Below are 17,545 nucleotides of genomic sequence, written 5' to 3'. Positions count from 1 at the left end.
TGTACTACATTTTTAAATGACTTTTGAATTTGTCAGGTTTAATTTAATTCCATGCTTTCACTATCCATTCACACAATATTTGTAGACTGGCATAATGCATTTGGCCTTTCCTTCTGTAAATATTTTTAACCTTGTAACATCCATTCATTCTACTGTTGTTTCAGATTTTCTTGAACGGTTTATTGATACACACATCTAAAAACTGAACTAATGGTGTTTATCCGCCTGCAATAACTTCCATGTTTGTGTTATACTCTTTCAATAGTTTCTTCATATTATTTGTTTAGATGAGGTGTGAACATATCCCAAACCAAAAGACTTTCAGGGTTCTTTGACAGGACACTTTTGCCAAACATTTCTTTATCAACAATTTTATAGTTTTCATCCATCCATCCATCCTTTCTCATTAACCTGATTGAAAACATCATTTGGAAAATTACGTTTTGGGCATAGTCTTTCTTTTAAAAATAACCATAATTTTGTACTGTCATCAACAATTTTATAGTTTTCATCCATCCATCCATCCTTTCTCATTAACCTGATTGAAAACATCATTTGGAAAATTACGTTTTGGGCATAGTCTTTCTTTTAAAAATAACCATAATTTTGTACTGTCTACGAAGCAGTACGATGAGGTGAGAATTTTCATGACTTGCTGTTTTTATGTGAACAGTAAAACAGTAAATATATTTTACCCAGTAAAACAGTACCTGGGTACTGTAAAAGAGAACTTTTTTTACTGTTCTGTAAAACAGAACATTAAAACAGTAAATATGTGAACAGTACTTGCTGTTTCTTTTCACATCAATTGTTTTATTTCCTATCATATCAAACATTAATGGAGTTTCATCAGTATTTACACAGGGTTCATACGGTCCTTAAGAGTCCTTAAGTTTTTTGGAATTGATTTTTGGTCCTTAAAAGTCCTTAATTTTAGCCCAAATAAGCAGAAGGTCCTTAATTTTAATCATCTGAAATTTCTGTCTGTTTTCACAACAGTCATTTTGAGTGTGAATTAACATTTTGAGGAATATTTTTGGCGATTCACTGACTATGTGGTTATCTTTTGAATGGGTTCATGGGTTATAATTTGTTTCTATTTCTAATATAAATGATGGGATACTTGAGTTTCTAAGCAAGAAGTGAAACATAGGCATTTCAAAATTCATTTTTTGTAATAAAGAGCTCTTAAACAATTTTTGCTTTTGGGGATGTGAATTCTTTTATTAAACTTAAATTTGGCGACTTGTCAACATTTTGCCGATTTCGAGGTCAGTTTCTATAGAAGATTTTTAATTCCGAAATCTGAGAATTTTTCGATGATTTTTTTTTTAAATATCATAACATTGATAAATTTCATTAAAAGAATGGTAATGTATTGGAATTATATTTAAAAAATAACATTAAAATAAAACATTTTTATTTTTCGCTGTAATATAAAGTTTCATTTTGGCAACTTTTATTATATGATATTTTGAATCTGAAAGATAAACAAGGTATAACGCTATAGAGCATAATTTATAAAACAGCTCTTAGCAAAAGCAATAGCTATGTAATTAATTAAAAATGTCTTCTTTTTAATTTTTTCATAGTAAGCGTTTTTCCCATGTACTTGTCTCAAAATATTAAAAATTCACAGAATATGCATCAGTTTTCTCTTTAAAATTAATTTTACACTTTTTTCCTCCTTTCTTTTTTCCAAAATATTTCTGGCTTTTTGCTGTTACAGAATTGGTTGGGATAATTTTTCTTTAGTATTTTTGACATTTCAGCTTGGAAAGTTTAGAAGGATTTGAAAGCAAGATTTATAGACCTACGATTCTAGAAGATTCGAGAAATAAGTGACAAAATGAAAAATGTCTCCATGGTATCAATGCATAATGAATGTATTTTATAGGAAGTTTGCGTTGAATTTCCTACTTTTTGGAGAATGTCTGGAAGAACAATGAAGACATAATATTTGAATGTTTTTATTCCTGATACTACAATCCTTTTCTTAACATGTTCATCTTCCCTTTATTTTCTCTACTTTTCACTAGACACAAGCATGGAAAATATCAAAAATGTTTCAAATCTTATCACTTGGGCAGGCATTATGGAAAGGGATTTTTTTATTAATAAAGAAATTGAAAACTGAAATTTAAAAGATCCATCTAATATGTCTTAATGCGTCATACACAGAGCTGGCACTAGGCATTTTCCCATCTGATGAAAAACCTCTGTGGATTCTAAATTCGACTGCATAGTGCCTTATAAGGATTATGTTAATTTTATTAACAGTTACATTTTGAGTTAAACTCCCCTTCCTATCGCTTCTTAATTTCAACTTACCACTTCCAGCCAGAACGTAGTTTTAGAATCACGTCTGAATGCTAATGAGGAAGAGCGGTATTTAACTGCAAAGTTCTACTGTCTTAGTGAGTGAGATACCAGATATTCTGGCTAGCACGTGTCCGCCTTTTTAGGCTACTCTCTCATAAGCTATTATTACGCTCGGCTGTACCTTAGGCCCTTGATAGCTTCGCAGCCAATTAGCATTAAGGGGCCAACTCTTAAAATTTTGATAGTTTTGGCTATATCTCTTTAGTTAAGATTAGTTTAGTTTAATTTTTAGTCTCTTAAGTTCAAATCCAAGTGTCGGCTTTATTGTACAACTCCAAGATGGAGTTCTGTTAAATCTTATTTGAATAATAAAGGGTTTTTTAACCCTATCCAAGTTTATTCACTTTTCACTGTAACTTAGAATTACACAGTGGAGAATCCTTTCTAAATTCTGCTTCCAATGCCTGCTCTAAATTCTAAAAGTTTTACCATTTCTAGATTTTGTTGTTTGGTGTGTCACTAAATTCTAAAAATTCTGCCACACCAGCTCTGTAACCGGCCTTTATATATTTCATATTTCTTCTGAATTTCATATTATTAAAGAAATTAAATTAGTCACTTTTTCTATACATTCTAAATGCATTTAGTGTATTTTAGAAAAACAGAAATCCTTAATTAAATTCAAAAATTCTAAAATGAAAAGGAACATGCTGAAGAAAGAAATTGAATACTTAAAGAAAATTATTCTTCAAAGATATGTGCAGTTATTATTATTTAAATTAATGAATTCAGCCTTTACTATAATTTTCCATTTCTATTTCCTCATATGATAGAGTTACTGAGCCAGATTAAATTTAAATTAAATTGTATAATCTTTGACCCCTAGTCCACATTTTTAGTTTGAATTTGACTGTTCTTGTTTAATAACGTCACCGTAAGATGTAATTGACTTTGTTAGCATCAGAACATGCCTTTATGTTTGTTCTAAGTTCTTTTTAAATAAGAGGATTATTTAAACTTTTGTCTGATATTGTAGTTAGTTTCAGACATAGTGATAATTTGCTTCACATCTATTGGGGGTTTTGGACTATTTAACTTTTACCAGATCAAGTAAACCCTCATAGCTACATTTTGGAGAGCTTAACAAGTTAGGAGATAAAGCACGCAGAAACTAGCGAGAGCACAGTTTTGCATATTGAAACAAATCTCTAATTATTGTTAGAAAAGATGCTTAAAGAGAAGGAAATCGATGTAAACTAGCCAAAATGTTTGGGAAGGCTTCAAATTAAAATGACGAATAAATGTTTTGTCGAGTGTTGTTGTTACAAAACATAAATGTTTTGTAGCTTTTAATGTGTAATTATTCTAATATCATTTAAGAATCAGTGTCATAAATTACATGTATTTTAAACTGTGAAATTTTATTAGATTTTGATTTTAATAGTGCTTTTTTAACAAATTTCTCTAAAAAATAAAATTTAATAGTGGCCATGTAAATCCATAATGACTAAGGTTATCTATTTATTTAATTTAATTATTTATAACTCACTGCTTACCCTTAAAAATTATCTCTGCGTATTAAAGTGAGTTATTGCCTTTCATTAATACTCACTGTGGTCACAAGATAAAACACAAAGATGTAGAAATTCAAGTAAAACTTATTCTTTGCATCTAGAGAGACTTATAATACAAAACAACTTATCACCTCTGGTACTTTAATGGCTTATTGGAACCTGAAAGTATGTTAACTGGGTTACAACCTCTAGAACTCTACACAAAGCTATGACACTAACTGCATCAAACAGAGCTTGACTAACTTTCAACACTTGCTTAACCGTGCCTACATCTGGCCTTTCAGGTTTGTTCGAATCAGCATGTCTCTCTGGACAAGCAGCAGCGGTGATAGCATTCAGTCTTTTGTTATGAATCATGCTGATAATTAGCTTACATCTCATTTTAACCTATGCTGTTTGACATAAAATCTACCTGCTATTTACTAAACCTCTAGAGCAGTAGTTCTCAACCTTTTGATTATGAAAACCTTTAGTACCACCACTTCAAAGTACTATTACCAGCACCACTCTTGAACAAAGCTCAGATCGCATATATTTACAAGTGAGAGAAAAAACTCAATCAGGATGTTGGGGTTTTAATTTTTAAAATAAATAGTTAAAATTACTTTGTCTAAATAGTAAAAGTAGTCTTTGTGTAGCACCTATTTTTTTCTTGCATACCACCAGTTGAGAACCTCTGCTCTAGACTAACCAAGTATGTGACAAAATGAGACATTAAAAAAAATCAACATAAAGTTAATTATTAGTGAAATGTAAATGTCACTTATCTTCTTTCAAATATGTCCAACCAATTATAAGTGTAAAATATTTAATGCTACTTGATAAACTGCATGAAGTTTATTTTATTCTCAAACTTATTAATATTATGTTAATTAATTCATGTTTAGTAATAATGTATACTACTTAGGGATCTATTTTATTTTTAGGATGGTATTACAAAAGTAAAATTCAGGCATAGAATAATATTTTTAATTGAATTTATTCAGTTCCCATTTGCTCATAGGTCCTTAATTTTTTTCATTAATGGTCCTTAAAAGTCTTTAAAAGTACTCAATTTCCGTGTGCAGAAATGTGTACGAACCCTGTTACAATATATGACAGTAAATATATTTTATCCCTTTTTAAGTCAATAACATACATATGTCTGGAAACTTATCACTTTGACTCCTAATTCCGCGAATTTGTTCAGGTCGAAAGTAAGTCTGGGTATTTATGTGAATTTAATGTAATGCATACCATATATTTAATTATTTTGAATTGATACATCCCTTAAGGTAGTCTGCAATGCAGATGATGTGTTTCAGGAAGTCGATGCACTCTGCTATAAATACTCCATAAAATGTGTATTTGTGTATTAATGATTTCTTAGGCCTCACTTTCTCCAGATAAGAAACTAGTCCGACAATTAGATGAAATCACAAGTGCTTCTAAGACAAAGGTTATTGTTTAATACCTATTGTCAGTATATTAGGCAGGTGGTCATAATGTTTCAACCCATCAGTGTATAAAAAGTAGCAATCTAATGTAGCCAAATACATTATATTTCGTTTATTTATCTTGCTATAGAGAAATAAGAAAATGTTAGTATCTAATATTTTCATATAACATTTGTAAAATACAAAGTATAAGCTAAAAAATAAAAAAGGCCACAAAATAAGGTTAGTTTCTCCCCAAAAATAAGGATAATAAATAACAACTTTAATTCACAAGGTGGATATAAATATAATGATCTGATTAGAAACTGGAGTTTAAAGTTCCCAATATAAAATAACATATTAAATCAAGTGTCCAACGTGATTCTGTTACTGAAGATATCCTGTAACAGTAAATTTAATTCTAGATTTTCATTTAAATGCTTTATTGATTGCCACATTTATTTTATGGCAGAAAATTAGGATATTTTATTTTAAAATCCATTTGTGGTGTTTAAAATTTAACTGAAACTGGGAAATATGTAATGTTTTCTGTATATTACCTCACATATGTTCATTTAAGCATATATATATTTGTGTGTGGACATTAAAAAATAGTGAAATATTAGGTGGTCAAAATATTATGTTTCTTTCAAAATTTTAAATACTTTTGATTACTTTACTTTCCTCTACTCTAGGTAGAGGAAGTAAATAACATCAGCATCAGCTCAACTTTAAGTTGCTTAAATGCTGTTATAAATCCTTCGTTGCATATGCTGTTTAATACTTTTACCTTTTTGCAGAGTGGTTCACTGATCATCAGTCGCTGAAAAAAAAGATACATAAAGGTATCACAAGCTTATTATAATATTAGGTATGAGAGTTTTAAAACGATTAAAAAAAGCAAATATTAATTATTTTTCGATTTTTCATATTATGTCAGTAATTTTAAAATTGCAGTGGTGAATCAGATGGTAAGGGCATGAATCCTAAATTTTTGAAATTATTAGCTATTCAGCTTTAATTTCAAGCCTTGGAGAACTCATCTGATTAGTAATTCCCATTCTGAAATTGTATAATGTACATTTATTACAAAAAAAAAATAATAATAATCTTGAAAGGATATTCATCGTAATTTATATTGCTGATTGCTATTAATTTATAAGTTAAAATTTTGATGTCATATAAAATCTGATTAATTTCATGAAAACTGACTTTTTTTATTTTAAGGCAAATTGTTTTGGAAGCATTTCCATTTATGCTGTCTTATATCTCACAAAAATTTAGAGCAGGCCATTTCATACACGTGTATACATTTATTATTTATATATTCTTTCTGCTGTATTACTTTTGAAGAATATGTTGTAGTATAATTAATTAAATTTTGAATATGTCAGCATTTGGATTGATATTTTTAGAGATTTTCTTATAAAACTATTTTATTTGAAATGTTCTTATTTGCTTTCAGAAAGAAGGCGAAGTCCCTGATGTTGAATGGTGGGATTCCTATATATTACAGAGTGATAGGTGAGTACTTTTTAATAAAATAGCATGAATTTTTTATAAACTTATTCCTATATAAAATTGCTCATTTTTCAAATATTGTTTCATGGAGGAATTTTACATATTCATTTAAATTTAATACATGCACGCACCTAAAAACATATTCCTTGCTTAGTTTCAAAACTTAGTTTTAATCATATAAACATTAAATTTGTAACACATGAAAGCCTTGTTGGAAAGGATTTCTCTGGGTTCTTGGTGCCATAAGTGTAAATCTGCCCACTTGTCACCGACTGCTACATGGATAACCGAGGATGGGATGCAGCTCCTATTTTAAAACACTGCTTTCCTGTGTTATCTCAAAGAGTTATTACTGTCTGACCATAAGTACAAAAATGTTTATATGACTTGTTAAATAGAAATGATCTGTTCAAAGTGACTTTTATGTTTTCTCTAAGAATGTTCAGGAAATTGAACATTAGAGGATAACCTGTATTTTTTTGTATAACTTGATGAACAGAAATAGAAGCTGTAGAAAGTTTACTCTAATTTCTAATGTGTTACCAGATTTCACACTTTCAGATACGTACTTTAATAGTTAATATCTGTGCTGAATAGGTTGAAGTATTCTGGTGAAGTGCTGACACCAAAATTATATAATTTATAGTCAGATAATATGTCACTATGTTTTTTTTTATTTACGCACATTTCAGTTTTCATCTTTGCATTCACATGCCATATTCTGAAACTGATTGTAGAGTATTACAGCTACTGATTTAAATAAAATATAGATTCCTACTTAGTCTTGACCCTTAAATTAACATTTCTGATTCAAGCACCATCCAGTGATTCAAGTCATGATCATTCATCTCTGTTCATTCACTGTAAGCTGCCATTATATTTTGCCTTATAGCTTCAAGATCTGAATCTGTTAATAAACCTAGGTTATTTTGTCATAATAATTCAATACTAAATGAATAGGAAATTTGAAATGCATTACAAAATCAACTCATTATATCATTCTATAAAAGAAGCATCTCACAAAAAGTATAACTTTTTAGAAATAATCTGCAGTTGAATTTAATTAATAGATTAAGGCAAAACAGCTTGCAGGCTATCTGTGTATGAGAGAAAATGCCATCATGGAGTTTTTTTAAGGAAAACTGGCATATCCACATTAGACGTGGGGAAAACCACAAAACTTCCCATGCAGCCAGTCTATTTGCCAGGATTTGAATCAGGGTCAAACTTTCAGTGTTAGGAAGGTCACCACTCTGCTGCTGTTGAGCCGTTTACAGTTGTGTATTTATTGAACTTCCATTTATAGTAATATATTTGAGATATGATAATTAGGTACTTTCTGATTAGCTGCATCTTCGGTTCCAACATTTGGCAAAAGTGCCATGCTTTTAGCGTATATTTGAGTATACTGACAACAGCTGATTCATGCATGCTCTAACATACATGTGGATTTACAAGCTTTCTATTTAGCCATATTTCACTAAACAGCATCCAGCACCTGTAAAAATGTAAATTTCAAAAATATATATATTCTTCTTTCTTGGTAATTTTTTCCCTTGTAGAATGTTTGTTTTTTATTGTTATTTATTGTTACTTATGAATTGAACAGTGGAACACTATAGTAAAATTTTAAAAAATTTGTCAATTCACAAAGTCATTAATACGTATTGGCAGTGTAGGTAATCAGAAAGTACCAATAACCATTAAAGATGCTGCGTCATTCAAAAAGGGCATTACAGATAGGTGATTAAATTATTTGTGTTACTTTGTCAAACACTTTGTTAGGATGACTTTTAGACTGAATATTTTATCCATTATTATAGAAATCATAAATGAAGCACAAGATGACGAACTTAAGTGAAAACACAAGAATTATATATACACTTAATATATTCTTTGGACAAGCTTGCTGCCATTTATTTTGGAACAGTTATGCTCTTGATGTTGTTTACATATGATATTACTGCCTTTTCATTTTTTGACAATAATAATGTAATGAATGGAGTATGATATCATGGCTGGGGTACCACGCATGTGCTTGGATGTTATGCTGAAAGAATATTACACGTGTTACAAAAAATAAGCCTTCCTAGACAGTTTTTTTTGTTTGTTTTTTTTTTAATTTATTCCAGGGCATATTTTTTAGGATTGAGGTAAATTCATAAATTGCTCATACAATGTATTTTATGCCTTTACAAGGAAATGTTTATATTATCCTTGTTTGAGTAAAAAATTCAGCTTCCTGTTGGAATCAACCCCTATCAGTAGCTGAGTTGTTAAAACCGCTGAATATTGGTTGTTCGAACCCATGCAAAAAAAGTTGGCTGATGGCAATTTTCATGCTTCTTATCATGTGGGGCCTAAATATGAGGCAGTTTTCCTTTATATGTCTTGCTTAAAGATGTCTCTCCCCTTTGGCAGATAGCTCTTGTGGGCTCTGGCATATTCAAATAACCTAAACTAATCCTATATAAATCAATAAAAGGTAAAACATAAGTTTTTTGAGACTATAACATGAGAAAGAAAAATGGAATCAGTGGCAGTAGAAAGTGATTAGATTTGAAATTAGCTTTTGCTGTTAGATTATGCTGTGCAGTAATAAATATGTGATTCACTGTTACATTAGTATGGCATACGTATTTAGTGTTATGTGCGCATTCTTTTCTTTGGAAGTAAATTGAAATAATATTGATTAGATAATTAATCTGTTTTTCAGTCTTGATGGTGCTATCGTATCACAACCATGAACACAAACAGGAATAAACCAAAAGATTTTAACTCTTAGAAAAATAATGAAACCTTACAACCTCATTAAATTAATCAGTTTTTGTATTTTCTTTGATGTGCATTTTTATGCAATGCCTGTGCTGGATGGGTCTAAATGTTGTGGTAGAATATTAATTTACTATGTTGCATTTCATTTAAGAAATCTTAATTCACTCTGCTTAAGTTTTCTTCTTTTCTCAATCTTGTGTTTATGCCATTTTGTCGGCTTTGTTTAAACATGTGGAGAAATAACTATATCGGAATAGCTGTTTATATTTCTAGATCTTTAAGGTTTCGTTAATAATATTTTTGCTATTGCTTTCACTTTTTTTTTTTTTTTTTTTTTTTTTTTTTTTTAAGCTATGATAAGTATACAGAAGAATCCAAGCTTGAAGGTGTGACAGCTCTAGTAGAACATCCTATACAAATGAAATCTCCCTGTAAGTATGCTGTGAAGTTATTTTTCTGTTGAAACACGTAACATGATTTTTAGTCCAAAGGGGCTTTGTCCCTGAAGGACTATTATTTTCGTTTTGCGATTTTGCGTCGATTCACTACAAACGGCGAATCACTTTTCAAACAGTTGCCACAAAGTATTATCGCCCGGTGTTATTTGTGTGTTATTTAAAGAAATTAAATAATGAAAAATCTGCATAAATGTATGTATATTTCTCTCGTTGTGATAAAACTACAGTACATAGAGCCATCGAATTTTGAATGACGTAATCCTCCTATGAATATGGGCATATGGAAGACCAAATTTGAAATTTGGAATTTGTTTTATTATCAATTTCCTATTTTGTAAAATTTTAACGAATTTTTGATTTAAAAATCTAAGCAATTTCAAAGCAAGAAAAAACATTTATAGCTGCAGGGTGAGTATCTGTATTGGAAATTCTAAAGATATGCTAGATTTGAAATTATTTTGCGATATTGCTCCTGAACTGAATTATATGGTTTAAGTGTGAAGAACGAGATATTTAATAAATAAATATAACACACAAAATGTTAAAAAAACGCCCCTTTGGACATAATTTAAAAGCTGAAATATTTCAGTTTTTTTGGGGGGGGTTTCCTGGATACAAACATAGCATCCTTAATGCCATTTTCTTCAGCTTTTGGTGCTTCCCCTCCTATCACTTTGCTTTTTATTACTTATGACCATTAAATGCTTCATTTATTGCTTTGTCTGCCAATTCTGGGTGAAAATTTGATAGTGATTGCTAGAAGTGTATATGCATTGAGGAATTTGTCGTAAGCAAATCCTGAAGCTATACTGTTTCCCTTTCCAGGAGTTCGTTATTTTTTCTAAAATGAAAACTTGCCAAAAGGAGAAGTTAAGGTTGCTTAAAGAAAATGCAAAGCAGCTTAGTGTAGCAGGCTGCTGGTAGGCTTTTAGTCTTTGTATAAAAAATTCTATTGTGCAATTGTGCTTTGAAGGTCATGGAAGGAAACGATTCTTCTCCATTACCAGTTAATTCACGGTTGCTCTTCCCCACGTGGCTCGTCCATGAGGACATTTGTTCTTATGGGTACCCGATCTTGCTTGGAAGACAACTGGCAGAACTTACAAAACGAGGATTCTTATGTGTTAAATGACTATATGGGTGCTTTGCTCAATATGGAAAATCTTCGTGCGGAGTTCATTAAATTTATTTGGATTTTATTTCTGTTTGTTAGTATATTGTAGAATATTCTGCAGCACTTACGACAGCTTTCAAACATCTGAGCAGTTTCAAACACAGTTCACCATTTTTTTTTTTTTTTTTTTTTTTTTACAATACCTGCCATTCACCCATTCTTCCATCATTCCTGTTTTTAGTTTGGTTTACATTTTTATGTTGTGCTTTCTTACTCTAACCCAGCGGTTCCCAAACTTTTTTGACCGCGGCCAGGTACAAGATTTTTAATTTTTTCGCGACCCATCTTATAAAAAAAATTTATTTACAAAACAAATTTTATTTTTTAATAAAAATAAAAATTCAAGTTATTTGTTTATTTCATACACAAAAATTGCAAAATAATTATATCCTCGATATCTGTACTTTCATCTATTTGCAAGGAAAAAAACTTGCTCTTTTTTACTTAAGCAACTAGTTCTAAATGTGTAGCGCATTCATCAGTTCTCCATTTAACTGTATTATTTGATAATGATATCACCGAAAATAAACATTTTTCCTTTATTCTGCATAAATTATTTGTGACAATTTTCAAAGCGGAAAGTATTAATTTTTCTCCAGCACTATGAGGATACCTAGTTTCAGCTATTAATTTGGAAATTTCAAAAGATGTCAAAGTGAGGTATTTATTTGACTGGTGAGGTAAGAGTGTAATTTTTTTTAGCAGCAATCAATTCATTTTTCTATTTTTCTTATCAATAAAAAAGTTAATTGGCTTATAAGAGTACTCAGAATGGAGTGTGTTTAAATGCCGTTTCAACTTAGACGGTTTCATACTTTCATTTGAAAGTTGCTCATTGCAAATAACACATAGCGGCAAATTGTTTTGACTACTGCCGGCAATGAACCCAAAGCGTAAACATTTGTCACAATAGTTGCGAGTCCAAGTAGTTTTAAGGCCCATCTACACGAAGCGATTTTCTCGGCCAACTTTCTTGTCGAGCAACAATTTTAAGGATCTGCACATACGCCAAAAATCTGGCGCAATTTCAGAACTGTTGTTCACTGCTCACTAGCGTACGATAAAATCGGGAGTCTCTAGCCAATAATATTGCTTTAAGTTATCATGTGCTTTTCTCCTCATTTGGAATAATAAACATGGCTGCATTTCGTTAAAGCGAAACTCAAATTTTTCAACTAATAGGCTTCTATAGAGAAAATGTTGTGTTGTGGGACACGAGTAATGTACATTTTAAAAATAAAAAATTAAGGGATTCTCTTATTTTGGTAAGCTTTGTCTTCCCCATTACTTTATATATTCAAATATTTTCTATTTGGGGTAAAAATTATTCTAACTCCTCCAAGAAAAGTTCCAAAAATTATTAAGGATGCCATGTCATGGGTACTAGATGAAAATATTCAGAAACTACTTAACTGTGATCACACTTATTGAAAAAATTCAGAAAGCAAAATCTTCAGTCAAGAAATTATGGGCCGATTTAAAGCAGTGCAGAGACTTATTGACTTCGCCAAATATGGGAGTTAATCAGGTGACGAAGTACATAGCTTTTCTGACACCTTTTACTTGAGCGATCATAGCCCAGTGGTAAAGAGCGGAGCAGGTTTCCCTGTACATCGAGATCATGGGTTTGATCCCCCACCTTAATTTTGGACTTTCTGCGCCTGCAAGAACTTTTTAATTTTGTTTCTCTATCGCTAAATTCGAACTGCATGACTTAAAAGTCACTTTTTATTTTTCTGCCTATGGGTGTGGTGTTTATTGAATTTTAACACCTTTCTTTTTATTTTTTGAATGGCCGTTGGCACGTGTTTTAGATCTGCTGTTCAAAAGGAAGTCACAAACTCAGTTTTGTGTTAATTGAGTTTTGCAAAAACAAATTACAGCCCAATTTAATACAATATTGCTAAATTTTATTAGCTAATTAACTGATAGAGTCATATGATCATAGTTTTCAGACTGTATTGGTTATTTAATTATGCTGATATTAGTTTTTTAATGTTCAATAAATATACTACTTAAGACTTTGCACCTTTATGATATTTCTTATTTTTAATTTTTGCACTGAAACTACACTGTTGCTTTGTACTGTAGTAATCTTTATTCTTTATTATTAATTTTTACTCATACTGGTTTGATATTCATGACATTATTGTCTATTTATTCATTAATAAAGGTTTCGAGTTAAAGCTCAGTAGTTAGTTATTTATTTTTTCTGAAACATGGTTATTTTATTATTTCAAGATTTAAGTGCACAAATAGGACTGCCATAAAATGAAATTTAAAAATAAATAAATAAAATAAAAAAGGAGTAATCTGTGCACTCAGTACACAAAGGAAAAGCATATATTTTTTTTAATTTTGCTGCAAACTAAATTTAGCAAAAAATCAAAATCACGCAGCGTCATCTGTAAATACTTTCCAAGTTGTACCGTGTCTTCAATACGCAACTCCCGGAGCAGGGTATTATGAAGCCACTTTGAATTTCTCGTCGTTTGAGCCAATTTCTGGTCCAAATGCATTTTCTTTTTTTTTTTTTTTTTTTTTTTTTTCTTTTGTAGCAGTAGCGAAGTTAAAAATCATAGCTGTATCTATTGTAGCAATTTAAAATAGTCATCCATTATTTTGACTATTTGACAACACCGTAAGCTTTGTTTACAAATCATAGACAATGTGCCGCTGTAGAGGATGGGAACACTACCTTTCACGGTGATTGGCTGAGTGAATTCCTGTACTAACGAGAAAATCGTTCCATGTGGACAGGCAAGCTATCTCAGGTATTGTCAGCTGAGAAAATCACTACGTGTAGGGCCTTTACGCTTGTTATTTGGCACTGTATATTTAGGTACTTCAGGCACAGTTTCTTCACGATCATGATGTTCGGCTTTGCTCGTGCTTGGTTGATCATCATCATTTAAATCTGTGGTTTTCTTGATTAACCATTTAATCCATTTTAAAAAGGGATAATAATAATTTACTTTAATGAAAATAATTTGTTTATTAATGATTTATAAGAAAAAGTATTTTATTTTTTACCAATATGAAGTTGTTATTAATAATAGGTAATATTAACTATTGTCAAATAAAATAGGTAACAAAAATTCAAACATAACTTTGTTTTGATACACGTGAGTTTACAGTGCATGTACCGGAGAAGGCACTGAATGACGAATCGAAATCAACCCATCGGAGCATCCGAATTTAAATGGTCCGGTAGGAAACGGTGGTAAAGGGTTGCCACCTGCAGTATTTGAAAAAGTTTCGAAAAATATATTAAATTAAGAGCAAAATGTTATAGATTTTTTGCGTTTTTATAATTTGTGCCACACTCCAGCTGAATTTTTCTTTGACACACACTTTGGGAAATGCTGCTCTAACCTGTAATTCTCTCCTAATGCTTTTTATTGAATTTTAATCTAATGATTGAAGTGGCGTGTTTAGAACTTGTGGATACAAACACCAAAGGCAAACGTTGAGGGCCATGTGCTTTGGACCATTATCCTGATTTTTTTTATTGTTTCCAATACCCAAATTTTGGGAGGATAATTTTAAAATATTTAAATAAAGGTTCTTTATGTCATCAATAAATACTAAATTTAATAATTGGGATGCTGACATGCATCCCTGCACAAGGACACTGCCATGCTTTAACTGTACCAACCAATGTCATCGGATTAAGTTCCTCATTTTTATATCTCCATAAAATTATATGCCCATCAGAACCAAAAATGTGTTTACTTTCATCTGCAAATAAGATGTGGTTCCAGTATGCTTCGGCTTATTTGTGATTGATTTTGCAAAGGAAAGAATACGCTTTCTATTTTTCCCGCTCGCAGAAAATTTTCTTTGAGCATAGCGCCTATATAATCCAGCTGATCTGAGTACTTGTGAACAGTTTCAGGGGAAATTGAAGTAGAAAATTTTTCAGTAAATTCTGTAGAAATCTTTACAGACTTCAAGTGTGAATTTTTCACAAATTTTCTAACTATAAATCTCTGATCGCGTTGAATTAACTTTGCCGGACAAATTCGTCTTACTTCATTTTTGATCCCATTTTCTTCTTTAAAACGTTTTATCACATATTGCGCTGTAGAATGGGATAAATATGTTGTTCTTATGTTCTGGTTAATTTTTTTTATGCCTTTACTTAATCTGCATACAATATTTGTAGAATTACCAACAATTTAAAAGTGTTTTTAAGCCTAATGAGGCTGCCATTTGTTTACATTTGAAACTCGTAGTAGAATAGTGGATTAACTGCAGTTTACGCACCAAGTGCAATGTCATTTTGCCAATCGGGACCAAAATTGAACTTTCAGTTTTGTGCACCGAAAATTTGGTGTTCCAACTGGATAAATTGCTAGTTTTTGCTTAAAAACTCTTAGTTTGAATTGTAAAAATTAACTGTATTTGGTATTTTACAATTTTTAATGGAGATGTTTTGAATTATGTATTTTTGCCTTGCTATGAAGTGAGAACTGAGTTAATTGAATGAGAAATATATCTGTAATGAAATTTGAGGAAATAAGTTTAAACGAAATGCAGCAAAAAGTGTGTATAATTTAATAGGCTATACAAGGAAGTCATGTGGTGTCCATATCGGGTATTCTTTTTTTATTTTTCTGTCAAACAGTGCTAGTTTGATTATTTATAGGGATTGCAATTTTTAATGGGGCCACCTTTGAATCATGTAGTTTTTTTTTTTTTTTTTTTTTTTTTTTTTAGTGAATAAAGGCTTTGTTATAGCCAATAAATTTTGCAGTGAATTGAAATCATTTTTATTAACAGGGTTTTTAAACATATATTAAATATGAAACATTTGATTTTAAGACTGCTTACGATTCAGTAAACAGAAAATATTTAATTGAAGCTATGAGAGAATTTGCAATATCTGAAAAACTTTCGTCACCATTACTCTTACTGAGACAAAACTTAAGGTTAAAATACTTAGGTTAACCTTTCTGAGCCTATTGTTGTTTCAAATGGGCTCAGACAGTGTGATGCACTGACCTGCTTGCTTTTTAACCTTGCCCTCCAAAACATCATAAAAGACTCCAACATTAATACTCGTGGAACTATCTTTAACAAGTCTGATCAGATTTTTGCATTTGCTGACGATATTGACATAGTCGCACACACTCTCAAGTCACTTAAAGAGGCTTTTACATCTCTAGAGGCTGCAGCCACCAAAATGCATCTAGCAATCAACCAAAATAAAACTAAATACATGCCATGTGGTGATAACTGCAGCCCCTATTTTGAAATTGGGAATTACAAATTTGAAACTGTTAACAATATTTAGGATCAGAAGTTAATACTCTCAATGATTTAATGCCCGAGATCTATAGTAGAGTCAGAGATGCTAACTTTTTTTTTTTTTTTGTGTGTGTCTCAAAAAATATTTGAAGTTTAACTTCACTAGCAGAAAAACGGAGATTTTAATTTACAAAAGCTTAATCAGACCCATTCTTACATATTCTGCTGAGACCTGGGCAATGACAGAAAAAGCTAAAAGTATCATTTCTGTCTTTGAAAGAAAAATTTTGGGAAGTATTTTTGGTGGCATAAAATGTAGCAATATCTGGAGAAGAAGAACTAACTCTGAACTCTATAAATCCTTTAAAAAAAATAGATATAGTAAAATATATAAGGATTCAGAGTATTAAATGGGCAGGCCACCTGTGCAGAATAGACGAAAATCGAGTAACTAAAAAGATCTTCTCGGCCAGACCATTTGGCACCCGAAAAAGAGGGAGACCTAAACGTAGGTGGCTCGACTATTTGGAAACAGACTTAAGAATTTTAAAAATAACCAATTGGATGTCCATGGCCAGGGATAGAAGAGCTTGGAATTCGATTCTGAGGAAGGCAAGGACCCATCCTGGGCTGTCTGGCCATTGAAGGAGAAGAAAATGAAACATTCTACATTTATATGAAATAACTAAAAATAATAAGCTGATTAAAAAATAAATTTTGTAACTTCTATACATAAATGTGCCTTATAACCAAGCATATAAATATTGCAGATTCATTTTCAGGTTTCATTATAGTAAAACAAAAAATGTATAATAATAATCTGTTTTGCTTTCATAACTGTTGTCTTTCTGTAAATGTAAAACATTTTATTTCAAATCTATGAAAAACTGAGATGGTATGTAATTTATTTGCTTTTGCTAATATGCCCATTCTGGTCTGATTTTGCTGAGTAATACTGTTAAGAGATTGTATCTTTGAGTTAGTGCAGTGTGCCTGTATTAATGTATTATTAAAAGATTGCTTAATATCTGTAGCGTTCATAATTGGATTTGT

At 30.9% G+C, this 17,545-nt stretch overlaps 1 protein-coding gene across 1 annotated transcript in view; it reads left to right on the top strand.

The window, feature by feature from the left end:
- The window catches only part of Prp3 (pre-mRNA processing factor 3), a 74,583-nt gene that overhangs the window by 44,628 nt on the left and 12,410 nt on the right, over positions 1-17,545 (top strand). The window contains exons 12-13 of the mRNA XM_035368494.2: positions 6,777-6,835; positions 9,959-10,038. Coding sequence (XP_035224385.1) covers positions 6,777-6,835; positions 9,959-10,038 — 139 coding nt within the window. The remainder of the gene's footprint in view (positions 1-6,776; positions 6,836-9,958; positions 10,039-17,545) is intronic.

This window comes from Stegodyphus dumicola, chromosome 10, assembly GCF_044657685.1.
Source record: "Stegodyphus dumicola isolate Sdum_Otavi_A_Nest chromosome 10, ASM4465768v1".
NCBI classification, from domain to species: Eukaryota; Metazoa; Arthropoda; class Arachnida; order Araneae; family Eresidae; genus Stegodyphus; species Stegodyphus dumicola.
This window is presented reverse-complemented; position numbering and strand designations above follow the sequence as displayed.